Source organism: Bactrocera tryoni, chromosome 3 (assembly GCF_016617805.1).
Source record: "Bactrocera tryoni isolate S06 chromosome 3, CSIRO_BtryS06_freeze2, whole genome shotgun sequence".
Taxonomy (NCBI): Eukaryota; Metazoa; Arthropoda; class Insecta; order Diptera; family Tephritidae; genus Bactrocera; species Bactrocera tryoni.
In genome coordinates this window covers 86,863,477-86,889,195 of record NC_052501.1, presented here as the reverse complement: position 1 = coordinate 86,889,195, position 25,719 = coordinate 86,863,477, and the positions used below count along the sequence as shown (strand labels likewise).

Here is a 25,719-nt window from a genome sequence, read left to right as displayed (position 1 = left end):
AATAAGCGCACGTCTGGCGGACATTGAACTTGAACCGAAGCGTCTCAACTCATTACAAAGAACATTGAAATTTAAATATATTTTTACTTCTAGTTGAGCCACGCCAAAGGTATGACGAGTAATGCTAAGGCGTGGCCAATTTAAAAACTCCAACATATCGCCTTAATGACAAATGAATTGCCTAAAAATAAATCAAATTCACTTTGTTAGACTCTATTCTTGGAAATCATGGAAGTCTTTTAATTCGAAAATAAATTTGACGTTCTATATGGAAGCGTAATGCTCATTTAAAGACCGCGTCAGTTTTGTTGCGTAAGTCTTCGGCAAAACATAACTGTTTCAGACGAAAGAGGATTAAATATATTTTAGGCAGTTTCCTTTTTTGGTTGTCTCCCGGGAGAGTTCTCACAAAGTGTAGCGCTTATGGCCTACTCGCCTGGTGTACAATTTGTTCCTGAGCTACCAGTAAAATGAGTGTGTTTGTTGGCTCGAAGGCAAAGACAAATTATTTAATCTACTTTAAAATTCATTTGGCGCTTATCTAGACGTGGGTGGTGTCTCCAACAAACACGTAGGTCGCAAAGGTTCATATGTAAATGTATGTGAGCTCAGTAGCGCCGCAATGCAGGCAAGGTAAGGGTACATAGGTGAAGTAAATACATACATATATCAACAATTGTAAAAGCACAAAGGTAAATACTCCCGTTACGAGTGATTTTTTGATTAATGCGCGAATAGTAGAAAGGCAGTATTATTTTATTTATACTAAAAAGGGTGGCAGTTCAAAAGAAGATCTACTGAGCAGAAGCTTTAGTATAGTAGAAGTTAGGTCATAATGGTGAATGTGGAAACGAAGTGTTTTTAAATAAAACAGATCTCGCGATATTCGACCATATTTAAAAACAAATAGCGTTCGCCGAACTTCTTCGAGGAAACGTTTAGCCTCTTAGAAGCTACACATCTACATAAAAGACACTCAACCACAGAAGTTTCGTCTGTATAAACAATGCAATTTTATATATGTATCCATTGACCCCCGCACCTTTCAAAACTCGGACAGTTTACTGACCGCGCTTAACAATGTATTGGCCAGTCGCTATACAGCAAAGCTTGAAGGTCCCACTATCTCACAAATCCTTTAAAATGCATAGCCTTATCATTGAACTAATGGAAATATCTGCCTCATCAATCAACAGATAGTCACTCAGAGCAAAATGTTGCTAATTTATTAAAGGGTAAGCACAAACTCCAGCGTAGTCACGTAACAGTCGATACGTATTACGCTGAACGCCAACAGGCCAATTTTAGCTGCACCAGACCAATGCCGTTAGCCGCGACGTCAGCACTGCCGACAGTCGAGCCTCGGCGTTGGCAAGTTTATACCTACTACTTTGCTCTCGTCATCGGACTTATCGCATTTCGTGCCGATTTCGCTCAACGTCGCGTCTATCGTTGGCCGCTCATGCAAATCTACGCCTGCACTTTAAACGCGTTGACCGTCGTTACTTTACCATTGTCGTATCCTACCGCCCTAACCTACTTAGATTACCTCAATGAAAATCGCTTAATGAAAATGGTAAACGTCGTCAATACAACACAGATATTTACGATTACCGCATTGGCCATCGTTTTTCGCTGGAAGCGCGAACATACAATATTCGAAGTTCTAACGCGGATGCTGGAATTAGAGCGCGAGTACTTTGATAAATGTGTGCCTGCTGTGGTGAAGCGATATTGCGAACACTGTTACAGCAATCGTTTGCTTTGGATAAAATACTTCAGCATCATCACTCAAGGCGTCTACACTGCATATAACCTGACTCTTATAATACCGGAAATTAATCTCACCTCGCTTCTCTATAGCTCACATATGCTCTGTTTAATCAGCGTGCTTTTACACATGATCCTACATTACTTCCTCGCGATGTGGTATGTGTGGCAGCGGTTTTGCTGGTTAAATGTTCAACTGCAACGTATTTTCAATATTCTTCAACTTTCGGTGCATAAGCGCTATAGCAGCTCTTTACGAAGGCACCTGAGAGGGCGCTTGGCGAGGGAATTGATGGATGTGGCGCGCGTGCACCGACAGCTCACAGGATTCGCTGAGCGTCTGACCGACTGCTACCGACTACAGTTAGTCGCGGTTCTATTAAGTAAAATCATCAACAATATCTCGATCGGTTATTTGTGCTTCAAATATGGTAGTAACCCCTATTTTAAGAACCTAGATGCATTTAACCGATCGTTCAGCTTCGTAGCATTTGTGATGACCTTATCAGACTCATTCTACTTGGACATACTCTGCGATCGTGTGGCTATTGCTGCTCGCGAAACAGCGGAGGTACTAAAACGATTTCACGAGCTGCTCAGAGTTGACGACCGTGTTGATTATGCGGTGCGTATGCTTTTAAATGTTATTTATGAGTGAGCACTTGTAAAAACTATCCAAAATTTTTCGCAGTGTGATTTGCTTTCCCAACATTTGCGCTTTTGCAAGCTAAGTATTACTGTGTTTGGCGTTATCGGTGTGAATAAGCGACTTTCCTTTCTAGTCTTCGGAGGACTCGTGAAGAATGTGTTGCTTCTGTTGCAGTGGGATCTGGCAAAGCAATTCGATTAGAAGCAGAATAATCTAAGGAATGCAATGATATCTTATAGAATAGAAATTATATAACAATATAGAAATTATATTACATTATAGAAATTAGCATTGGCAAAAAATTAATTTTTAAAGATGTTAGAACCTCAACAAATATCAGTAATTCCAACCCACATTTAAATTACTGTGGTTTTTTTTACTGAAATGTTTTTTTTTTTAACATTATATCTAAATGGAGAAAAATTCAGTTTTATTTTTCTACGCACGTTCTGCAAGTAAATTAGACTACTAGTGCGACGGAGTAACTTTTCCATGTGTGTCAACTGCTGCAACAACGTGTAATGTCGAACGTGAACTTTGTCACTTCCAAACAAAAACTCTGTATCGATGTCGGGAAATAAATTAGTTTATTTATGTAGAATGGTGTAAACGAAACTCTAATTTGTATGGTAAACACAAATCATCAGAAAATTATTTTATATAAAAATGGGTGAGAGTGAAAAGCTCAATTGCAAATTCGACTTTCGGTGCTTTGATGAATTGATGTGGCAACATTGCAATTTAGTTTGCAATTTTTAACTTCGATTATTCACTGCCAAATTGCAACACGTACAAGTCTCACCAATTCAATTTTTGGTGAGCGCATTTGTGCGTAGACAGCGAGTGACAAGGTGTTCAAACATGATGTGCGAAGTCCACCAGCAAGTTGCTTCTGTATTCCATATGGAGATATAGTAAGCGAGGGTATGTAAAGAATTCCGTGCACATTGACTGTTATTGTGTTCCGTTTTGGCAGCACACTACCAAGTCTGGATGCCAAGCGCCAACGGATAGGCTCTGCTGCATAGCTGTCACAGTTTTTTTTTTGCGTGTTTCCATTTCATTAAAGGTTCAGCATGTGTACGCGTCACTATTAAAGTATTCGAGTGGGGGCTGGTTGCGTATTTTGGTGCGCAAAAAAGGCGATTGTTTCTTGTACTCACCACCGCTCAGCGCACCAGTTTGTCAAGCGCTATCAGCAACCCATTGTCATCGTAAAAGTGTCGTAGACAGCGCTTTAGAGTAACGCCTCATATTGGTGGCTTTTACAGGAACATGTTATGCGAGCACTAATCTACCTGGTGTGGATTTTTTGTGCTAGAAATCCAAGTTCCTTCTGCATTAAATTTTGCTTTAATATAAATGAAGAATTAAAGACACTTGATTAATAGGTCGTGGGCATAACTTTACATGGAAATTCGAAATAAGAAATATATCGAATAAAATACTCGACTTTCATCCACTATTTCGGTAATATTTATATTATCAATTTTAACAACACTTATTCCCTTTCAATGTTTACCACTAAATAAATCACTTAATAATATGGACAGCTTTCGTTTTCTTGAACCTTGTGACCCGTACACACACACACGTCGACTTTCAGGCAGACACCGCACAGCCGCGAGAACTTTAATGAACATTTATTTCATTCAATCTCTGATTGAAACCTCGTTGCCCTGTCCCTAAAACCTCGAAGGCTTACTAGACTCCCTCTTTTCCACATTTAGTCTTAATTTATGCCTTAACTTGGTGCTTGATTTAACTTTTGTATACATAATTTCTCATTATACTGTCCCATCCACCGCCAAAGGTCTGGGTTACACGAGTATGCAGGTATGCGGTCGGTTGTTGTCATACGTTGAGGTCTAATTAACTGACATATGTAGATATTTTTTACGAAATGAAACAATGCATGCAATAACACATAAGTGCACGAAGATGGCCGAGTCAAGTAGTTTCGCTCCTGTAAAAAGCGTGGTGGACATTCTATATTAATTCATTATTTTTATACACTAGCATAGGTTTCTTTATAAGCAGTACATGAACAAAACTTTCTCATGGAATATCGAAGCTTTATCGACATCATAATGTAATCTCGCGGGAAGCTGGCTGTTAGCTGGCTCTATAAAAGAAAAGCCGGCACCGTTCCTGGCCAGTGCTTGGGTGACGCTCACGCCGCGAGGTGACTTCAACGGTAGCCAGCTGCCAGCTGTCTTCTTTTCTTATATAGAGCCATCTGTGTTTTTACCACAAAACTTTAACTGTTCCGCAGAAAATTGGTGATTATGGCTAAATGAAGATTTAAAACAAATTACTTGCGACCGCAAAGCAAGAGGGAGGAAATGCGAGCGTTAAGCATTTCTTGGCTTGATATAATTTCGTTTTCACTCGAGTTAATCTCGTTAAGGATTTCAATTAGTGACAGTTTCTCGTTTCACTTGAGAGTAACAGTCGCCTTCATTATACTTACACGCTCCCCACCTCTGTTTTAGTCATCTTAACAAACACAAAGGGCGATATGTAAGTATATGCGCTTTATATATTACTTGTATTATGTACCATTCCAAAGAGTGCAACACCAAGCCAAGAACACTCGATGAGCTTCGAAGTGGGTGCTATGTTCGCCATTATGACCATTCATATTTCTCATTAAAAGTAAATGTTTATTTTGCTGAATGACAAGTAAATAGCCAAGATAGTATAATGCAGACACATATGATTATTGAAGACGCTTGTAAACATCATTAAACACATAATACATATGTATGTACACACAACAGTAATAGCATTGTTAGCATAGTGGATAAAAGAAAATTGCGTTTCTTATTAGGAATAACGAGATCCCCAAATGTTTATTCGAAAACCCCCCATTTGGCAGAGTCTAGTCAATACAAGCCTTTTTTTCAAGAGCAGAGCGCAAATATGCGCACTTGGGAACCTGTGTGAGTGTGTAACGATATATTTAGATATACTCGTAAGCAGAAGCTCTGCCGGTGCCGCTGGCTCAACCCGCTTTTTCCTCATAAGAGCACAATGAACGTAGCCTAGAACATTAACACAAGTTGGCAACCCACAAAAAACTTGTTGAAAAGAGCACACACACCACCACATAGAGTCGTGCATAGACTAATGTCCAAGCCATTAAAGGATAGAACAACAAAGTTTACTTGTTGGACTTTATTGACCAATTTGCATGTACCCATTTTATTTGTTCTTTTTCATAGACCAAGCTTTCTTCGCCGACCTGCTCTTTCACCATTCTACTTAATTAATTGTGGTAATAGAAGTTTGGAGTTGTGAACTTGTAATGATTATTGCTGCCAAGACCTACACATACTTCCTAACCAATTGAAACATTTAATGGTATTTCTGTCGGGAATAAATACAGCTCTGCAATGTGAAGATGTTCAGCACAGTCTGACCAAATGTTTCTTAACGTGTGGAAGCAAAACGCGGAGGGCAAAAAGCTCAGGCAGCGTGGCAAATTGCATCACCCGCAGCGTTTTCACTCCAAAGTGTTGAATCCCGGTTATCGCAGGGATGTGGCACAAAGATTGCGCCTTGCCATTGTGGACACCTTTTGGGAGTACACACAGACAACTAAAGTAAGTGGCATATGGCTACTACGGCGGAACAGAACCCATGGCGTTTCCAGGTATGTATTGTCGTCACCCCGCCATGCATATACTTACATATATTCGTACCCCATATGTCATCGTAATAAAACGATCCGATAATCAACTATGGCGATAGAAATTTTGTGAAACAAGAATATACTCTTAGTGGAGTTGAAAATGTAGAATGCAGGAGAAGTTGTAGTAAAAGAGTTTTAATAAGCTAGATAAAATAGTATAACAATTCTGAGGTTAAATGTCGTTTCAGTTGAAATTTTATTTTTCATAACCTTATTTTCTGTCTATTTGAAAACCAGGTGGATTTGGTCGAGTGTGCTCATCAATCTGTTCCTGCTCGGAGTTTATTTGTCTTTACAATTGTGGCTGAAATTCTATTCGTACCCCATCTTGAACACTATATCCAGTGACCTGGCCATAACCGACGTCGCATTTCCGGGCATTACCATTTGCAGTCCCAAGGTGGTAAACCGCGAGCGTGTACAGCGTTATATAAAGACATTGTAGGTTTTAACAACTTCATCTAATACAGAAAGAAGCATGGATGCCTAAAAGATTTCAGAAGGTTTAGAATTTTGTGTAGCGTGCGATAATCTGGTATTCACTGTTTGTTTGCATATCTTAACGATTTCTTGAGGGTATCCCTGCCATTATATGTTCTTAGGTAAAAGCTTGCATGTATGTACATTAGGGTGTAGTATATTATTTCCCATGTTGATTTTTTTAATGCAAACGCTTCCTTAAGTTTCAGTTTTTGCCCCAAAAATTAAGGATACGTACACCATGTGGTATGAGCAACACAGAATGTATGGTAAATGATTTGTTGAATGCTCAGTTCGATTGTTGTTGTAAATCAACATGAAAAATAACGGACACCAAAATGTACATACATACATATATAGTACATATGTATTTATATATTTTTGATTATAGAAAAATTCCTGCTGGTATCGACCCACAAGATGTTGCCATTGGTTTGGAGTATATAAACGCCTTCACCGATCAGAATTGGAAATCACCACCGCAAGATAGCTTCAAAACTGCTGATGAAGTGCTGCGACTAAACAACTTGACAATTTACGACGTTGCCAAAGCAGTTAGCGGTAGTTGTAACGATTTTGTTAAACGTTGCTACTGGGGCATTAAAGAGTTCCCTTGCCGTCAGAAACACGAGTATCTGTCATTCATATCTACCACGTCATTTTTAGGTCCTTGTTGCTCATTTAATTATAATCCAAAGAATCTCTCCTATGTCCCTTTTTCGGCTAATATTTTCGGCATAGATGGGGGCTTAACTATTGTCGGCGTTGAGGGCTCCGAACGGAATCTTTCAACCGGCCTAATTGTGCTGGCACATCACCCTATGGACTACGTAACTGAAGCGACATCCTCAGTAACAATTACTTCGAACTCAGAGAGTTTTGTTGAAATCTCACCGACTGTACAAAGCTCCTCAACCGAAGTACTGGAATTATCACAAGGCAAGCGTGATTGTCTAATTTCAGATGACCTCGAATTGCATAGTTATCGGCAAGCAGCTTGTTCACTCGCTTGCCGCACAGAAGCTATAATGAAGACGTGTCAGTGCGTACCGTATCACATTCCGAATGCGAAGGCCGATTATCGAGAGTGCAAATTAAATGACAGTGTATGCTATTCCAAAAATTTTGGTTTGTATATCGTTTATCTAGCGCATACACTTGTTGATTCGTCTTAATTTGTATGTGTATCCTCTGTTCTAGATGCTTTTAAAAGCGTGAAGTGCGAAATTTGTCTACCAAACTGCTATGACGTCACATATTCAACTTTAGCCTACAAAACCGATCTGAAACTACATAATTGCTCCGTCAGCACACATTAGTAAGAGAAATAGCGTTAACTAAATGCTCAGCTTACAAAAAAAAAATCAATTTTGCGTTCACATATATGTATATATTTACAGTACGACTACCTTTGATACACAGGATATATTTATCGTTCGTGCTTATTTGACAAAGCAAACAGTACCAGCTATACGCAAGGTGGTGGTCATGTCATGGATCGGTTTGTTATGTGTGTAAATTTATATATTTTAGGTATAAGAGCACATAATCAGATTATCTATGTTCTCTTTCAGCGGATTTGGGAGGAGTGTTTAATTTGTGTCTAGGAATCAGCATGGTATCCCTAATAGAATTCGGGTATTATTGCACACACCGTTTATACACCAATTATAAAGCACGTTGCGTTGTACTTCAGCCGCTCAATCGTGGAAATGTTGAAAAATAATTGATTTCAAGTACGATTCAATAAAAACATTTTAAAATATCTTTAATAAGATAACAAATTTTATTTTTTAATTATCATAACCTCTAATTTTAAATTATTTTTACATTTTTAAGCCTATGTAAAGATAGTTCCATCAATTCACTCTTTCTTCTTTTTGCTTTTGTTAAAGTTTTTATCCCCTTTTCGTTTACTCCCGATTTTTTGAGATTTTTCTTCTTCCTTCTCAGCGTCGCTGACATCATCGTCGTCACTAATGCAAAAAATAGGTCTATTAGGTAAATTCTCTAACAAAAATACTTTAGACTTACCAAATAGTTTGCATATTTTCAAACATATCCTCGTACTCCTTATCCTCTGGAACAGTAGCTTTCACAATATTTTTCTTTTTTGTCGAGTTTTCGGTTTTATCCAGGTCTTCTTCAGTTGCTTCAGTTGTACTACTGTTGGGGTTTTCGGCCGACTGGCGTATTAAAACGCGTGTTGCTTTTGATTTAACATAGCATTGATACAAGAGTACTGTAGAATCGACGTGATGCACACGCACATAACGATCCAAAGAGGCTGAAGCTAGGTATTTACCCGTAGAGTCTAATGACACATCACTGATGGCACCAGTAAATCCTTTGTAAGTATGTACGAAAGTCTTCATGCGCCTTATATCAAATGCCTGCAAATATGAGTTTAGTACTAATATTGATCACACTTATTTTTGTTCTGTACCTTACCTTCATAGCGCCCATAGTAGTACCCGTATATATATAATTTCCATGTGCGACCAAAGTAGCAAAACTCATTTGTTCTTCGGTAGCAAAACACTGCACTGGCCGCCGTTGTTTACGTGTGTCATAAAGCCGCACATAACCATAACGAGAACAAGTAGCCAGCGTATGTGGTGAATCTATAAATCCAACATCACTATCCCACACAGGTACCTCCAACTGGAGGTAATCGTTTGGCAAATTTTTCGAAGTGAATATTTGTTTCCCATCTGCTGCCATATCCAAAACCTTTAAATTGTTTTGACGGCCTTTACCTCCTGTAGCTACCAGATTTCGATTGGTTGGACATTGCCGCAAATGTGACATGTCGTCGCCACTACTAATAATGAGCTCTGAATCAGTGCTGCTTGAAATGGATATTCGTTGCACTTGACCATTAGAAAATCCGGCGGCTAAGTAATCGTCAAAACGCGCAAAACCTACTACGGGCGCAAATTTAAGTTCGATTGTACGTTCTACTGTGTCACTGCGAAGAGAATGCATGTGGACACTTTCTTTTGCCCGCCCAATAAAAATCTCTGAGGTATCATTCCCAAAAGAAAGCGCAGTAACCCTATCGTCTTTCTCAAGCTGATTAATATCGTATAGATTACGTTGAACAAAAGGATTATCCTCAAAAGCAGGAACAAACCCTGAGAAATAATATCAAGGAAATTTTTTTGTATTAAATGGGAGTCAGATGAAAACATTTAAGTATGTAGATGAAAACTATGAACATGCTTCAATTAAAATATATTAAATTTCTTTTGACGAGGAAATTTGATGCGTTTTATCAGTATGTATTATGTATGTGGAACATTAATGCTAGAAATATATATAATTTTAACTTACTTTTGAACGTGCCGGTACTAGTGCCTACGTATATCTCGTGATTTTCTGTATAGTTTGGACTTTTTAAATTTGCTGTAGACCACTTCATTTTTAGCCACAAACTTATAGAATACCCAGAAAATATTTAAAAATTTAAACAATAAATTTACCACAAACAAATCGAAATAGCGCGCACGTGCATAAACAGAACAAAACAAATGTACAAAATATATTATTGACAATTCCTAAAATGAATAGTGTCAGAAGAAATGAACTGAATGTCAAAATCATCTGTTCCGAAGAATGAATTTTTCAATATTCGATTCAAATGTTTAATATTACGCATAAAATAGCAATTTGTTAATTTCATAATAATAAAAAACTCATTTTTTAAATATATGTAAATTTGATAATATAAAAGCATTTATCTAATAAACAATTTGTAAATTTTAATAAAAGAACAATTTGTAAATTTTAATAAAAGAAGTTCCGTCGATATTGCAAAATCAATTTAAAAAAATACCCGCCGGAGAAAGTTTACAATTTAATTTAATGAAAAATAGTTAATACGAAATACTCATAATCGTTTTTTAATATTAGTGAAAATGTCATTGACAAAGGTTTACGACGCGCCAACAGTTTTCAGATATTTGAACGGTATTATGAATATTTACAAACCTGCCGGAATGAAAGTTAGTCATGTAAAAAACGCAGTTCTTCACAACATAGTCCAAGGTAAAGATAATATAATAAAAATTGTTCAAATATCAATGACAATTATTTTTGTAGATTTGAATGATATGCAGGTACGAGAACCTCGAAGACTGGAAACACCGCTTTTAGAACCAGGAGGTGATGCAAATCCTTTGTTGCGTAAAATTCATTCGATTGATTTAGCCGACCATGTGTTAGCAACAGGGCCAAGATACCAAATATCAGACATACGTTGTGCACTAGTCGCCGGATTGGGTATACACACGAGCGGTGTGCTATGTAATTTTAAGTTACACTTAATTCTTTACAAATTAGCTCTTTAATGATTATTCACTTTACAGTGTTCGGATTGAATAAGGGCATACGCCAGTCGCAGCTCATTCAACGAAATCGTCCGCTGCGTGCTTTTCATATAACTGGTCGAATGGGTGTCGCAACTGAAACACATTTTGCTGATTCACGCATAACGGTTAAGTCCGATCATCGGCACGTGCATCCAGAACGTATAAGTGCTTTAGCAGCATCGTTACAAGCATCTCACCAACGTAAAATGTACGAACTCTGTGGTGTAGATTTACAATCACAAGCAGCCTATGAGATTGCTTGCAAAGGATTAATCCGTCCAGCGGATAATTCACAGCCAATTATATATGGTATCAAATTAATAGATTTTAAGCGTCCGGAATTTACAGTGGAGGTGCATGCGATCAATGAAAGTGAGGAGTATCTGGCCTCTCTGGTGAATGAGATGGGCATTGAATTGCGTACGGTCGCGCACTGCACGTCCATACGCTGCATACGGCATGGGCACTTCGATGTAGAAAATGCGCTGCTCCGACATGGTTGGAGCTTACGAGGTGTAATGAAAAATATGAGAGAACAACGGAAAGTTTTGCAGCAGCATCCACATCTCTTAAAACAAAATAAAATAGAACTCAGAAGCGATTAGAAAAAATAAGTTTGTTTATTGTTTAGTATTGAAATGTTAACTTATTTAATATAAAAATATAATGATAAGTTGTATAAATATATATAAATGTCTCCATTAAACTTCAATTCGTACAATATCATCCATCAACCGCATCCACACGTTTCGCTTTGGATAATAATGATATTGTTAAAGAGCGATATTTCATTTTTTGAGAGAGTTTATTCTGGGCGAATAATTTTTAGTTAAGCTCTTAAAGCTTTACGCCCTCGTTTTTCAACGGTAGAGCATTCGACAATTTTCAGAATTCGTTTTGAAAATGTGCCATTCGATCCACACCACATTGGTGTCGACCATCAGTCGAGGAGAAACAGCAGCCAAGTAAAGTGGCTTTCCGATAAGCAGTTGTTAGCAACTAGTGACTACTGCTATGAAAATACGTATTTAAAACATGTCTTAATTATATATATTTTTTAAATGAAAATGATCAAATTTTGTGTCAGATAATATCAGAAGTACATGGAAAGTGTCGAAGTGCAGAAATAATCATCGTGTGCTAAAAATAAAATATCAATGTACAAACACACACATATATATGTATGCATATGCAATTATATCCATATACATAAATACTCTGAAATGAAGCAGATATAAAACTTTTAGTGAATGAATCGAAAATTAAACCAACGCTAACGGGAATACATTTAATATCAAAAAAATATTATTTTTAATAATACGTCAGAATTTTACGAATAGTACAATATTCAAAATTGTTCAAACATGTCTACCTCACCTCCTGATTCTCTCACGACAAATAATTGTGCCGTGTGCCAAACACCTGCGAAGCTATATTGCTCAGCATGCAAGCTAGTAAAATATTGCGGCGCTGATCATCAGAGGCAGCACTGGAAGCAACATAAAACCGAATGCCGGCCATTTCGCACAGCCAAAGACAAGGTTTTAGGTCGCTTTTTAAAAGCCACGCGCCCAATTAAAGCTGGCACTGTTATTTTCGCTGAAATGCCTATTATTGTCGGTCCAAAGTGGTATCTAAATGAGCGCGAGGAACAAGTGCCTGTTATGCCATGCGTGGGTTGTTTCACACCTTGTCGAATGGGAGCACATCATTGTCCCAAGTAAGTCAAAATTTTGATGCGTCAGTTAATTTTTAACTTCCGCCAAACGGAACTTCCGAGCAACGGAAGTAAAATTGTTAGACGTGTTTCTGATGGAAATTTGTACATTTATACTCTGTTAGGAATAATTTGTACTATGTTGACCAATTTCAGATGCCTTTGGCCAACATGTTTACCGAACTGCGGTGGGTTAGATAACCCTAATCTTCATGGTCTTGAATGTTCTATATTAATGTTGGGACCTGGACCCGCTTCCTCGGATCCCCGTTCACTCATGGACTACTATCGCTCTGATGCCTTGGTTGTCTTAAAATGTTTGTTGCTACAACGTCAAAATCCCAAAAAATGGACTGAATTAATGGACATGCAAAGCCATGAGGTGGAACGCGTTGGCTCCGAGCTACACAAGTAAGCGAAGTTTTTTTCCAGAGCATAAAAACTATAAATACAACTTCACTATCTCTCACTCGACGAATGCTTAGTGATGCAGAGAAAAGGGTTGTGTCTTATCTTCAACGAAACTTCCTACAACGCCTTAAAAGTGTGGAGCAAAAACAAAAGGAAAAATATCTGCAAGAGTATGACACAGCGGTACTACATCGAATTTGCGGTATCATTGAGACGAATTATATGTGCATCAGCTTACCGTCTGGCATGGAGTTAAGTGGTGTTTACTACACCGCCTGCATGATGGAACACGCTTGCCAACCAAATTGTTATTTTCAATTCGATCAGCGCAAAGGCTTCAGAATCTCTGTCATAGCCGGCAGAGATATTGAACGTGACGAACACCTGATTATTATGTACTCGAATATGCTGTGGGGCACACAGATGCGTCAGGAACACTTGGCAATGACAAAGCATTTCCTTTGTAAATGTGAACGCTGTCGCGATCCCACCGAGTATGGTTCGCATTTCAGTACAATGCTATGTATGGGCGATGAGGGCGAGTCATGTGATGGCATTCACTTGCCAAAGGATCCACTTGATATGAAAAGTGATTGGGCATGCACCAAGTGCCCTATCATGATCAGTGGGGAAGAGGTGAGATGACATATTTATTTGTAATCCTTCTACTTACTAACTTATAATCTTCTCATAAACCCACACACATATGTGTATAGGTGCGATATCTTCTCACGCAAATGACCGAAGAAGTTGACAATCTACTATCACGCAAGCCCACAGTTAAGCAATTGGAAGCACTGATTAACAAGCTTTCGAAGTTTTTGCACCCCCATCACTACCATTTATTCAATTTGAAGCACACGCTCATACAACTCTACGGCACCGAAATCGGCTACTCACTGAAAAATTTAAGTGACTCTCTTCTGAATAAGAAATTACAGTTGTGCGAGGAACTCTATGACATTTGCCAGAAACTGGATCCATACACTATTCGTTTGTCCATTTACGTGGGTATTATTTTGTTTGAAATGCAAACGGTTCAGATTGAGCACGGTAAGCGCTTGCTTGCAAACGCCATCAAGCGCGAAGAGCAAGTCGCCACGGCATTGAATTATTTCAATTCCGCTCGCGAGAAACTGCTGAAAGCTGCTAAGATCTTGGAGAAAGAGCTGGACAATGTGGCAGGTAGCAAATTGAGCGATGCTGTATTGAAATCACTTAGCGAATTGGATACGCTAATCAACAACAATAGCTAATTGTATTTTTGTAGTCATCCAACGATCGTTTTTCAATATTAATACATTTTTTAAAATGAACATCATCTTAAACAATATTTTGCCTCGATAGATTCCAGTAATGAATGTTTAATTTATTGAAAATCAACTCGTCTTTTTACCATGTTGCATTCGCATTTCTTATTTACTTTCGTAAACATGAAGTATAAGAAAACAAAAATAACAAATAGTAATGTCTGTCTTGCGTTTTTAATTAAATTTAAATCTTGTTTACATAAGAGTCTTAGAGTTTATTTAAATACAATGAATATAGCTTTTTCATTCAGCATTAGTTAAATATGTCAACTGGTTCTTGAGGGGCATCCAAGTCCCTGTACTGTGTTAATTGACGATACTTATTAGCGGGTCTGTAAGCATATAAACATAAATAGAATTGTTTTATATTTAACATACTTCACTTTTTCTTTGTAGTTTATTAAAAATTACTTAGTGCAGTAAATTAAAAACGAAAATCAGGAAAAGTGAAAATTAATATTGACTTCAAGCAATAGTATGCGAAAGGCTTTTTAAGTGTTTTCAATACTCTCTTTCCTTAGCAAATATTTTACAGAAAACATTTTTAAACTAAACACAACCGCTAAGATAATTTAACTATTTATAAGGAAATCATAAATTGTATACGGTTAGTTATTCGCTGAATGTCATTTTATGTTTGTAGTTGTAAACAGTACATTTCCTGTGGCCTCTTTCAGATTCTACATGGTACGTGTATTTAAATCGTATGTTTATATTTCTTTTTTTTTATCTGAAATTTGGCGTGTAAATATAGCAGTTGTATGTTGTTGTAGTGCTCCTACGAGTCAACACAATTTATTCGAACATATCGAAATTCGCGGGCGCGTCCAAGTCATGATAACCAATAATACGACGTTGTTGTTCCATTGGTTCTCTGTAAAAAGGTTGTACACAACAAATTTCACAATACGTTCGTAAAATATACATTTTATAAAAGAAAAATTAAAAAAATGATCAAGCAACAAAGGACAGGAACCATAACTACAGCTATCAATACTTTACAATATTTACAACATAAACATTAACATCTATCTATATATACATATATGAATGTCAGTTCGTTAACTATAAACTACCTGCGACCAGGTCCAAATCCTCGTCCCCCACGGCCAGGCATCATCATCGGCGGCGCATAAGCCGCATATGGCGGCATAAATGATGGTGGATATGCCGGTGCTCGATAACTATAGAAATAAGGAATTGGTATCAGTAAATATATTGCTAAATATTGAAGTGAAGTATAACTCACCCAAAACCACCTGACTCTGAAGTGGTACGCTTAGTGGAACTGGCATGTTCGGGAAGTTGTGGTCGTTTGGGGTCCCGTAGATAGTTATTGAAGAACTCCACCTCCTTCCGCACTTCGTCAACCTTCTCTGTATGCTTATTGAATATATGTTTACGTATAAATTCTGGGCCTTTGAATTTCTTGCCCGAAAGCGGACACAACCACTTGTCTTTCGCCAACTCCTGAGTGTTCGCTTGAATGAACTTCTCGACTTCAGCTTCCGCATCTTTGCTGCCCAAATTTTTGAGCTCTTCATCATCTATTGGCGTCGTCTTGGCCAAAAATGTTTGCATTTTGCTTTCGAAATTCTTAATATAATCCTGTATGTCGTTCTGTAGAACTTTTGCTGGCGGCGGTCCACGTGCGTGTATTATGCCACAACGGTTTGGCATCTCATCTTCGTAAGGGTATTCACAGTGATTGTAAAAATCCACAGAATGCACAATGCGAAGATATAAAATTAAGTTGTCAAGCACCGAAATGAGCTGTGCATCTCTTTCAATAGTTTCACCCTCGGATTCTTTATTTTCACCTGATATACCCAGTAGTTCATCTTCTTCAGCCGAAGCTTCTTCAATTAAGAAATCTGTTATATTTTGTAAAACTGGGTTGTTCGACTTGAAGCCATAGGAGGCACCGGCATCATCATTGCCCTTGCGATTCTCCATGTTTTGATCTCCATTGTCCTCTAAACTCTTATCCTGTCAAAAGATTGTTACTTAGCTAAACCAATTTTCCAATTATACAACATATTTCTAAATATTTACCCATAGCTTGAATTTCTCATCCAAATTCATGGCAATCTTCGCACATAACTTGATGTCAGCGCGCACAATAGTTTTATGAGCCGTCATTCCATTTACTGGACGCACCCGTCGACTTAGGTCACGATTCACAATCGCACCCATTTCGCAATCCCGCAGCCGAGTATTATTTAAATTCCAACAAATCTCTTTTATGTTCACATCCCTTTTGAATGTTACCCAGCCGCGACGGTACCAACGGCGATCCACCAAGGGATCGGCAATAGCTACACGCAGATATCCATCAAAACGTTGGCACAAGGCTTCAATCTCCGCTTTGGTAATTGATGGAGCTAAATTTCGCAAGAATATGGACGAAGTTCGGTGAAGCGCCCGCGGTTGTGGACCATCCTTTACCTTGTCTAAATCGATAGTCTCAGGCTGGTCTTCAATATCCATTGTTTTATCTTTTTCTTCACTAGTTTCCTTGTTTTCACTTGAGAGTGATTCATCCTGGTCGGCTTTATTTTCTTCGTTCTTTGAGTCTTTTGTATTTGAGCTTATTTCTTTCATACCTGTATCGTCAGGTACTGTTTCATCGACTTTGTCAGAATCAATTTTTTCAGTAACTGATTCTCCATTACTTTTTTCTCCCACTTCTACAGACAAATCTTCTGTATCCATACCATTTTGAGTGACCTGTGACTTGTTTTCGTCCTCACCATTAGATATATTATCAACCGTGGCAATTTCTGACACTTTTGTTTCTTCTTTTGTCTTATCCTCAACTTCGTCTTCTTTGTCTACTGCCACTTCCTCTTTCTCCGTCTCTTTATCTTCTTTAACACTACCCAAATCATATTTGTCTTTCAGTTTTTCATCATCGTCTTCGTCACTAGAGCTGGAGCTACTGGAATCCGAGTCAGAAGACGATGAAGATGATGACTCAGAACTGGTACGTTTCCGTTTTAGGGACTTCTTGTCTTTACTCTTTTCATCTTCATCACTTTTATCTTCGTCGTCCGAAATATCTTTTTTCTTGTCATGCTTGTTATTTATAGTTTTGCTATCAGCGTCTTCTTCGTCCCAGTTCTCTTCATCATCTGAAATTGCTGCCCGACGTATCGGCCTTGGGGACACCACCTTGGGTTCATCCTCGTCTACATTGCGTTTTTTGCCAACTGAAGTAATGATGACATCATCATCGTGTTCTGGTTTCTTATCAAAAGACCTTTCCGGAAAGGTGTATTCTCGGGGTTTTTCATCAAGAATTTTCAAATCATCATCCGTGCCACCTTCTAATTTAATAACCACCGTATCAAGCAAACGCAACAAGGGATCCGTTTGTGATGTATCAATTGATACTGCTTTCAATTGACCATTTTCCAAAACTTCATTAAAAACTTCAACCCGTTTCTGAAATAAACAAATTATCAGGTATATATTGAAAATTACAAATTTTATGTAGGAGCAGTATAATACCTTCAAGAAGCTCAATTGCTCTTCCTTACGTTTAACGCTGTCCAAGGGATGGTATTTATTTTTAAACCTGTTTAAATGAAATTAAAAATAAGAAAAAAATTATATTCACATCATTTAAGAATTAAAATGTACGAGATATAAACATGTATTTCTCTCTTAGTATTATTATTAAACATAAAGTACGAAGGCTGAAGACAAATCTGCATGACACTGGATGTTTAGTTTGAATTAGCTGTAAATGTTAATTTTTCGAAGATTCATCATTGCTAGTAAGCTAAAAAAATTGCAATTTTCACTCGGTACAGAAGTAGTTGTAAAGTGCCATATCATTTAAATTTAATTAAGAGTTAAATACCCAAATCTTACCTCTTGGTCAAAAATTTTTCATATCTTATGTGTATTTCGTTTGAATTTAAAAGCGGATAAAATTAAAACGCGATCAAATTAACACACTAGAGCATTGCTCGCCCAGTGCAAAAGTTACAAAAATTCGGATATCTCGATATATATTTCTGAATATATACGAGCAGCGCGAAAACGAGAATGTGATAGTAGTAGTGGTAGTTGGGAACATATTGTAGTAGCTACGTGCGTGAGCGTGTGTAGCCTTTTCGCTAAAATTGAGCTGCTGCTGCAACCAGCTGCACAATATTTTGCACATACATAAGTTTAACAGCAAATCTCAAGTAACGTATAGCTCCCCATACGCAAATAGCTGTAGAGAAAAACTTTGTTATACAAAACTTTACAATAATTTTAAATTGTAATTCATATCAAAACATTTTAAAGGAGTTGTTTAAATAAAAAAATAAATGTAGGTACATACGTATACATAATAAAAGAAAGTTAACAAAAACTTTCATTTTCCAAGTTACATTGGTTTTCATTTCTAACGTACTATATTATTGAGTATCAACAAACGATTACAAAACTACTTTACCAAAAGCAATCTGGATTTCGTTTGTTAATTTTCTTTTATATTTATTATGCCTTACCATTCCTCGTCTTTGTGAGCGACGAAAAATTCATTCAATTGTTGGCGCTTGAACTCTGTTTTATATTCACTGTATTTTTTCAAGACTTCGGAGTCGGAAATTCCATCATCCTGTGTGTCTAAAAACTGTTTTAACGTAAGCATTGCGGGCTGTGTTTGCAAATCGTTTGCGCTTTGTGACTCTCGAGCCGCATGTGGTGCATGGCCATGGCCACCGTAACCGCCATGATAGCTATGTGCAGCATAATGTTCATTCCATGCGTGCATAAGATAGGGATCATAACCTGTGATAAAATATAAAATCATAATTTACGCAAATGACATATAAATATTAGTCTTATGTGCATACCATAACGTGGAGTAGCACGCATGTCATCACCCCAGTCTGGTCGCATTCGTTTTGCGGGAGGCATTTCCCGACCAGGAGAGCCATAACGTTCACGACCGCCGGTACGATACTCTCGATAATCTGGCCTAGGTCTGCCACCGCTTCCACTTCCACCGCCTCCTCGGAAGGGATTACTGTAAAAAAAATATATTGCTAATTTATATTTACAAAACTGAATGTATATACTAACCGTTCTGCCCATTCATCGCGCCCACTTGCGCCTGTGCCTCCACCACCGCGACGGTCTTCACGACGCTCTGAACGGTAGCTATCTCCCGAGCTGCGCTCGCCACGGAATTTATCGCGACGCTTGCGATCGTACTCATCATCTGAATCGGCCATCATCTATCAAGTGCAAACAAATAAAAATATGAGTTTTAAATACACAAAACTTCTTCATATGTACATTCTAATTTTGTGGTAGGTGGAAAAAATGCTAGTTCAATATCAAGAGAAAGCGCTGAACATAACCTCAACCTGAACTGAAGATAACAGCAACTTTGTCCACGACACATTTTGTAACACCGACATCGATTGTAAATTGATTTTGTAGTTATTTTTACATTTAATATTGGCAATTTCACTTCACATTGTTTATAAATCATACATTTTTATGTCCATATATATAATATATTACACAAACTCTTATCACGAAATCGGGTCGTTTTTACTTTCACAATGATATTTATTATTTAAATAATATAAATCACACAATATTTTAATTACTTACCAAGAAGTTCTCGAAAAAACTTACAGAAAAGACGCTGACGACACGAAAAAAAATTAAAGTAACGTTGGTATACTTTCAGCAATGATAGACGTATAAATGACACATATATCAGGTAAACACCGCTTTATATCGCGAACTGCTGAAAGTCAGCGCTTGTTGTTAAAGCATTGATCCTGCAGATGGCGCTTCTGAATACAGGGTAATACAAGTGAAAGGTTTTTGGAAAACAATATAAAGTATATTACATTTAATTTTACTTTGTTTTGTATAAACACTTTAACCTTACTTTGAGAAAAATTGAATGAAAGATATATTGAAATATTTTTAATCTGGCTATATATAAATGTCAAACGTTGTCAATAAAGAAATGCAAGATTTATATACACAATTTCTTCCAGGGTATGTTCATGTGATTTTTGTATATGTGCATATGTATGTATGTAGAACCGCAGGTAAGAAATTTTGAAATCTCACCTTTCCAACACTATATGACATAGCATAATGTGATTGGTAGCACTGGAGATATAGCTATTGACAAAATACGAAAAGACTTTTTCGACTTACCAATATAACGTTGAACTAAGATCCAGGATCATTAACAAGTACACATTGCATGACATACTTGAGTGCAGTCATAGATAAACATGTGCTACTCGCTTATGTAGACCCTAATAGCTGTTTCATATACAACTTTTGCCGCACGTTGCTTTAGATATTTCTTTGACAGAAAAGTTTTATGTTTTCACACATTTTTCGCAATTTTCATTTCATTTTCCTATATTCTTAATATATCTACATAGCTTTATAACACTTATGTACATCAGAACTACATTGGAAAAACTCATTCGAGTACAAAATCCCTTGATCTCTTCACCCTTGTCTCTTTGTTTGCAATTTTCTATAAGCATGCGAAATTTAAACAAACAAAAAATTTTAACCAGCATCCACGACAACAACAACAGAAATACGATATGAGCAGTCTCCCAAATATGTTGTCACCTGAGCGCTGTTGAATGTGTGTTAAGGTCAGGGTGAAGCCGCGCGATGATGAGCCGGCGCTAATATACACCATAAAAACAAGCATGTACACAAGTTAACAACAAACACACCGCATACAGTAGGTGGTGGCAGCGTCTGCTTGTGCGCATTTGTATAAAACAGAAATTATCAAAAGGCGCTGCAGTGAGCAATATTAAAATTAAAAGCACAACAACAGACTACGCATCGCTGCTAAAATTGGAAAAGTGACAATAGGTCAACATGGCTATGGCCAGCTTTTGGCCACAAAACTTGACGAATGCAAAAACTGCATTTTCCAGTTTGCAAGCACGTTTCTTAATATGCGCTCCTTTTTGAGACTGGCGGAGACTGGCTCTGCGTTCATTAATAAACCAATTGATTGATGCAATTTTTTCACATATTCAATAATCGCCTACTCTCCATATTCGCAATTCGGCAATTCTGCGTGTTCGGCATTTGTAAGCGTGTAAAGCAAGCCGCATTTTTATGGTAATACAAATAAAGTTTTGAAATTATTGCCGACTGAAAATGTGTTGCTCACACGGCGAGTATAACTATTAAATTAGCACGTCAATCGCTGGCGCGCTTCACCGCTTGACGCTTGAGCAACCAACAGCATCATCATCACCAACGCTAAGCATCATGATCCGCAGTCATCACTTTTCGGCCCGACCACAAAATTGAGCAGCCAGCGACATATGAACCGCGTTTCTAGTCATCTGCGGTTATTTCTTTACAAACTGGTTCATAATTTAATAAATTTAACTACATTCATAGTCATTTATGAATACGTGGATGCGATATACATATGTATGTACATACAAATCTACAAAGTCATACTAGTTTTGGTTAATTTGTATTGGACGCTAAAACTCAAATTCATATCTGCTATTAAATCGATGTTGGGCTTTAGGTTATATAATTCATAGTTTTATTCATATGCACATCTAAATTTAAAAGTTCAGTGCTTTACCTGTTTATTGTTTCGGAATTCTAAATTTTCCATATCTCAACACGGTCTGAATAATACGGTCATGCTTAGCCATACATACATATGTATGTAGGTATGTATGTATGTGCAGTTGTATATAAACTATCTTTGTTTATAACTTAATGAGAAATTAGGCAAGTCAACACTTGGCTGAATATATTTGTATGTTTTGACGTCAACAGTCATGTCTGTATAATTTTCAAACACCTAAAGGCACGAGATAAATCACCAGCTTGTTGCCCTATTATTAGAGATTACTGTTTATTTATGTATTTATTTTTAATGATGAATGGAGAAATATAATCCGCAGCCAAATCTGCAAATCTCAAGTACAGAATAACAGTAAACTTATAGAACATATTCTGTAACATGCAATTGTGTATATGTATGTATTATATATTTATATACCCTCATTCAAAAATATAGGGCAGCTGAAATGAATAATTATCATTTAGTCGAAAAAGTATTTTCGTATTGAACTTAAATTTTTGCCATTTTTCCGCTAGAGACATTATTCCATCGATGTAAAACTTTTCTGATTTCTCAGCGAAAAACTGCGACAAGTACTTTTCACAGGCTTCTCCTGAAACCAACTTTACTCCCTTAAGGGAGTTCTGCATTGACAAATGGTAGTCCAATGGTGCAAGGTCAGGGCTATATAGTGGATGCGTCAAAATTTCCCAGCCAAGCTCTCCCAGTTTTTGGAGAGTCATCAAATATGATTGTGTTCAAGCGTTGTCCTGATGGAACACGAAGCCCTTTCTGTTGATATGTTCTGGCCGTTATTTTCGATTGCTTGCTTAAATCTCATCAGTTGTTCACAATAAAATATTGAATAAATCGTTCGATCAGGCTAGACCAGCACATAATGGATGATTCCTTTCCAATCCCACCAAACACTCAGTATAACCTTTCACCATGAAGCTTAAGTCTCACCTTTCCAACACAATATGACACAATGTGATTGGTAGCACTGGAGATATACGACTGCAAGGACATCTATTGACAAAATACGAAAAGACTTTTTCGACTACCCAATATTTCCTTTCCAGACGTGAGCTAATATTTTTTGGAGGAATTCAAATGTTTTATATTCCGCCATTATTCATCTAACTATTAAAAAACAATAAAATCGAGGATATTCCCACCGATATAAATGTGCATGTGTACATACATACATATGTATTTCTAATACAATAAACAATGCAATTTCAATAATTTTTAATAAAAACCCGTAATGCAATAAAGTTAAATCCACTTGACGCCGGCTTAATGTATGCGGCAGTTGTGGGTATTTAAATAAATTATTGATTGAATAAGCACACGCGAACGACAACCGCCAAACGGTAAATGGCTTAAGGCTCACGCTTAACGATCTACTCTTTACGATACCTACGAAACTACACAAAGAAAGCAGACAAGTCATAGAATTGTGCATAGAAACCGGGCGCGAAATGAAAACAATTGGCAATATCACGGCCACAGCCAATCCCGGATATCGGCTCGTTCGTCTACACCGTCAAACAATAGATAGAAATTCACAAATATTAATTGCTAGAATCTGACGAAAAGCAAAAGCTGCACGATTATCAATTTGCAAAAATTAGCAAAAACAAAAACAAGTACCGTACTCACATACTTATGTATATACATATCTACTACATACATGTGTTCATTTGTATATAATTAATTATAAATCGCACGCCGCTGGCTGGCAATCAAGCCATGTTTAAGTCCGAGATCCACCTAGGTAAGGCGATGTAGACATACGCCCACGAAATGAACGTTGGAACTTATATTTTGTTAGTAAAACCAGAAATTGCCCAGCGCCCTAGAAGCTGTGAAACCAATAAGTGGTCAAAATATAGATACGTACGTAAGCATGCAAATACAATATGTATGTATGTATGTATTTACAAACCAAACCTTATCTATAATATTTGCACAAGACTCTCCGCTAAACCCGATTGTAGGAAATATGTTTATGTGATTAGATAACCTCTGAGTGTACTGATCCTCTCGCAGCATTCTACCCGCTGCCAATCCGGCATGACCGGAAATTTTATAATCACTACCGGTACATGCGTAGAATGTGTTGTTTTGCATTTTGTTAAGAACAATATGGCAGAAATGCTTAAATACTCAGCTTTTTCTTAAGAATAATATCGTGGAAATCTCCGTTTTCCAAAATCACCAATCTGTTTTAAAGTATGTAGCTCTGATGCAATTCAGTAACAGATGATTGAGTTTGAAAGTTCGGGCTGGAATCGGAAGCTTTCCTTTGCAAAGAATAGCATATTTGGTGCATAGCATGGACATACATACATACATACAAACATATATGCACACATTACTGTAATATATTCTCGTTTCTATAGAAAATAAGAGTCTTTTTTTCTTGCCCGCTGAATTTGATAGAATTCTCGCAAACTGTTCCGGTTCTTCTATTATTATATCTTCTCAGAGTTCAACCAGTTTTCAATTAGCATAAACCAATAAAGTTCGGCACCAACATGCAAATCCACAAAAATCGTGTCCCATTGGAACAAAAACAGTAAACTAAAATAAAGCAACACGACGAGCATGCCTCGCTGGCGAAAAGACACCGCGCTGTGCACCAACACTAAAGCTTACAATTTTCTTTTGAAGATGCATGTCAAACGAAAATGTTTGTCTCAAGAGTCTGTTTAATTATGATTATGAGCGTCCTTGCACAATCCGTCATTGCCATTAGTTATGCTGTTTGTGTATGTACATATGTATGTATCGAGTCTCTCTATATTTGCGTTACGTCATGGCAATATTTTATTAAGTTTCATTGAAGTTTCGTATCCGATGATTATAATTGTCTATAAGCATGCATGTATACGTAGCGATGGTGTTTATAGACGCTATCGAAAACCTGATGGCAGCTGACGGCTGGCTTTTGCTGGTTCAATGGAACACTGCAAATTTTAATTACTGTTTAATGCATTATTACAGTGGCAATATCTTACCGCCATTCTATTTTTTAGCTGCATATTAAGCCCTTAATGAAGGAAAAGATTTTTAATATCTGCACATACATATGTACATATGGATGTATGTATGCATTTACTAAATGGCATATGACATACTATAAAGTTACAACAGTTACAGTGTTATGACCTCACCAACATTTCGATTCGATTATGTATGTTTTAACAACCGTATTTCATAAGTTACGGCGCTAGCTGCATGGTACCATTAATTGCTTCGTTAATTGATCCATTCCATAGCTGATTATGAATTCGATAATGGGAATAATTATGATGATGATTTGCAGTAGGTACCGTTATACCTATGTATAAATAACAATTTTTTATTGGTTTTCCATATGCATACATACATATGTATGTATGTGTATATGTATATACTATATATGTACATATGTGTGTATAGATATGTATGTATATCAGAAATGATATTTGGCATGGATCCGGAAACTATGCTGGTGTATGCAGTGTTTCGTTGGAGATTTTACAACAATACCAATTAAACATAAAAGTATGTTTTTAAATCGGTCAACTTAATATTTCTCTATTTTTAAAAAGTCTTTTGGAAAATCGTAATTAGAAAGATCAAGAAATCCAAACGCACTCATTAAATAAAGTTCTTAATGACTCAGGCACTCTGCACTAAGTCAAGTCAAATCTTC

General features: G+C 37.2%; 6 protein-coding genes across 11 annotated transcripts; 4 read left to right on the top strand and 2 right to left on the bottom strand.

Annotated features, from left to right (window-relative positions):
• The first annotated feature begins 1,321 nt into the window (after nucleotides 1-1,321).
• On the top strand, nucleotides 1,322-2,620 carry LOC120770814. Its single transcript, XM_040098392.1, has 2 exons — nucleotides 1,322-2,395; nucleotides 2,462-2,620. The coding sequence occupies exons 1-2, from the start codon at nucleotides 1,322-1,324 to the stop codon at nucleotides 2,618-2,620; spliced, it is 1,233 nt and encodes a 410-aa protein (XP_039954326.1).
• A 3,015-nt stretch (nucleotides 2,621-5,635) lies between these two features.
• LOC120772837 (sodium channel protein Nach) lies at nucleotides 5,636-8,359 on the top strand. Of its 2 annotated transcripts, XM_040101647.1 has the most exons (7): nucleotides 5,636-5,699; nucleotides 5,811-6,077; nucleotides 6,354-6,557; nucleotides 6,988-7,724; nucleotides 7,797-7,914; nucleotides 7,997-8,106; nucleotides 8,171-8,359. In XM_040101647.1, the coding sequence occupies exons 2-7, from the start codon at nucleotides 5,848-5,850 to the stop codon at nucleotides 8,320-8,322; spliced, it is 1,551 nt and encodes a 516-aa protein (XP_039957581.1). In that variant the 5' UTR covers nucleotides 5,636-5,699; nucleotides 5,811-5,847; the 3' UTR covers nucleotides 8,323-8,359. The 2 variants fall into 2 exon arrangements, with proteins under 2 accessions (XP_039957581.1, XP_039957580.1); XM_040101646.1 differs by having other exon boundaries at nucleotides 5,654-6,077.
• Nucleotides 8,360-10,121, bottom strand: LOC120772838 (WD repeat-containing protein 74). The gene is made up of 4 exons (XM_040101648.1): nucleotides 9,933-10,121; nucleotides 9,048-9,733; nucleotides 8,631-8,989; nucleotides 8,360-8,572 (listed from the first exon to the last, which is right to left on the bottom strand). Exons 1-4 carry the CDS (start codon nucleotides 10,018-10,020, stop codon nucleotides 8,461-8,463), a joined length of 1,245 nt encoding a protein of 414 aa, XP_039957582.1. The 5' UTR covers nucleotides 10,021-10,121; the 3' UTR covers nucleotides 8,360-8,460.
• Nucleotides 10,122-10,397: 276 nt separating this feature from the next.
• On the top strand, nucleotides 10,398-11,666 carry LOC120772839 (mitochondrial mRNA pseudouridine synthase Trub2). Of its 2 annotated transcripts, none has more exons than XM_040101649.1 (3): nucleotides 10,398-10,646; nucleotides 10,701-10,910; nucleotides 10,967-11,666. In XM_040101649.1, exons 1-3 carry the CDS (start codon nucleotides 10,517-10,519, stop codon nucleotides 11,572-11,574), a joined length of 948 nt encoding a protein of 315 aa, XP_039957583.1. In that variant the 5' UTR covers nucleotides 10,398-10,516; the 3' UTR covers nucleotides 11,575-11,666. The 2 variants fall into 2 exon arrangements, with proteins under 2 accessions (XP_039957583.1, XP_039957584.1); XM_040101650.1 differs by having other exon boundaries at nucleotides 10,701-10,904; nucleotides 10,967-11,663.
• A 667-nt stretch (nucleotides 11,667-12,333) lies between these two features.
• On the top strand, nucleotides 12,334-14,754 carry LOC120772836 (SET domain-containing protein SmydA-8). Its single transcript, XM_040101645.1, has 4 exons — nucleotides 12,334-12,689; nucleotides 12,843-13,097; nucleotides 13,172-13,733; nucleotides 13,814-14,754. The coding sequence occupies exons 1-4, from the start codon at nucleotides 12,334-12,336 to the stop codon at nucleotides 14,351-14,353; spliced, it is 1,713 nt and encodes a 570-aa protein (XP_039957579.1). The 3' UTR covers nucleotides 14,354-14,754.
• LOC120772835 (serrate RNA effector molecule homolog) lies at nucleotides 14,563-20,116 on the bottom strand. Of its 4 annotated transcripts, none has more exons than XM_040101642.1 (9): nucleotides 20,033-20,116; nucleotides 19,493-19,647; nucleotides 19,264-19,436; nucleotides 18,916-19,198; nucleotides 17,921-17,987; nucleotides 16,463-17,854; nucleotides 15,657-16,396; nucleotides 15,484-15,591; nucleotides 14,563-15,281 (listed from the first exon to the last, which is right to left on the bottom strand). In XM_040101642.1, the coding sequence occupies exons 2-9, from the start codon at nucleotides 19,645-19,647 to the stop codon at nucleotides 15,203-15,205; spliced, it is 2,997 nt and encodes a 998-aa protein (XP_039957576.1). In that variant the 5' UTR covers nucleotides 20,033-20,116; the 3' UTR covers nucleotides 14,563-15,202. The 4 variants fall into 4 exon arrangements, 3 of the variants coding, with proteins under 3 accessions (XP_039957576.1, XP_039957578.1, XP_039957577.1); XM_040101644.1 differs by having other exon boundaries at nucleotides 14,563-14,739; XM_040101643.1 differs by having other exon boundaries at nucleotides 20,057-20,076.
• Nucleotides 20,117-25,719: the final 5,603 nt, after the last annotated feature.

Coding starts and splice junctions, on each gene's coding strand:
- LOC120770814 (XM_040098392.1), top strand. CDS start 1,322: ATGCCGTTAGCCGCGACGTCAGCACTGCCGACAGTCGAGCCTCGGCGT. Junction 2,396..2,461: donor ACGACCGTGTTGATTATGCG/GTGCGTATGCTT, acceptor AATTTTTCGCAG/TGTGATTTGCTTTCCCAACA.
- LOC120772837 (XM_040101647.1), top strand. CDS start 5,848: ATGTTTCTTAACGTGTGGAAGCAAAACGCGGAGGGCAAAAAGCTCAGG. Junction 6,078..6,353: donor AGAACCCATGGCGTTTCCAG/GTATGTATTGTC, acceptor TTTGAAAACCAG/GTGGATTTGGTCGAGTGTGC. Junction 6,558..6,987: donor CAGCGTTATATAAAGACATT/GTAGGTTTTAAC, acceptor TTTTGATTATAG/AAAAATTCCTGCTGGTATCG.
- LOC120772838 (XM_040101648.1), bottom strand. CDS start 10,020: ATGAAGTGGTCTACAGCAAATTTAAAAAGTCCAAACTATACAGAAAAT. Junction 8,990..9,047: donor CTACTATGGGCGCTATGAAG/GTAAGGTACAGA, acceptor TCATATTTGCAG/GCATTTGATATAAGGCGCAT. Junction 8,573..8,630: donor GAAAATATGCAAACTATTTG/GTAAGTCTAAAG, acceptor TTTTTGCATTAG/TGACGACGATGATGTCAGCG.
- LOC120772839 (XM_040101649.1), top strand. CDS start 10,517: ATGTCATTGACAAAGGTTTACGACGCGCCAACAGTTTTCAGATATTTG. Junction 10,647..10,700: donor TCTTCACAACATAGTCCAAG/GTAAAGATAATA, acceptor TTATTTTTGTAG/ATTTGAATGATATGCAGGTA. Junction 10,911..10,966: donor GAGCGGTGTGCTATGTAATT/TTAAGTTACACT, acceptor TTCACTTTACAG/TGTTCGGATTGAATAAGGGC.
- LOC120772836 (XM_040101645.1), top strand. CDS start 12,334: ATGTCTACCTCACCTCCTGATTCTCTCACGACAAATAATTGTGCCGTG. Junction 12,690..12,842: donor GGAGCACATCATTGTCCCAA/GTAAGTCAAAAT, acceptor GACCAATTTCAG/ATGCCTTTGGCCAACATGTT. Junction 13,734..13,813: donor TCATGATCAGTGGGGAAGAG/GTGAGATGACAT, acceptor ATATGTGTATAG/GTGCGATATCTTCTCACGCA.
- LOC120772835 (XM_040101642.1), bottom strand. CDS start 19,647: ATGATGGCCGATTCAGATGATGAGTACGATCGCAAGCGTCGCGATAAA. Junction 16,397..16,462: donor ATGAGAAATTCAAGCTATGG/GTAAATATTTAG, acceptor ATCTTTTGACAG/GATAAGAGTTTAGAGGACAA. Junction 15,282..15,483: donor GGATTTGGACCTGGTCGCAG/GTAGTTTATAGT, acceptor ACCTTTTTACAG/AGAACCAATGGAACAACAAC.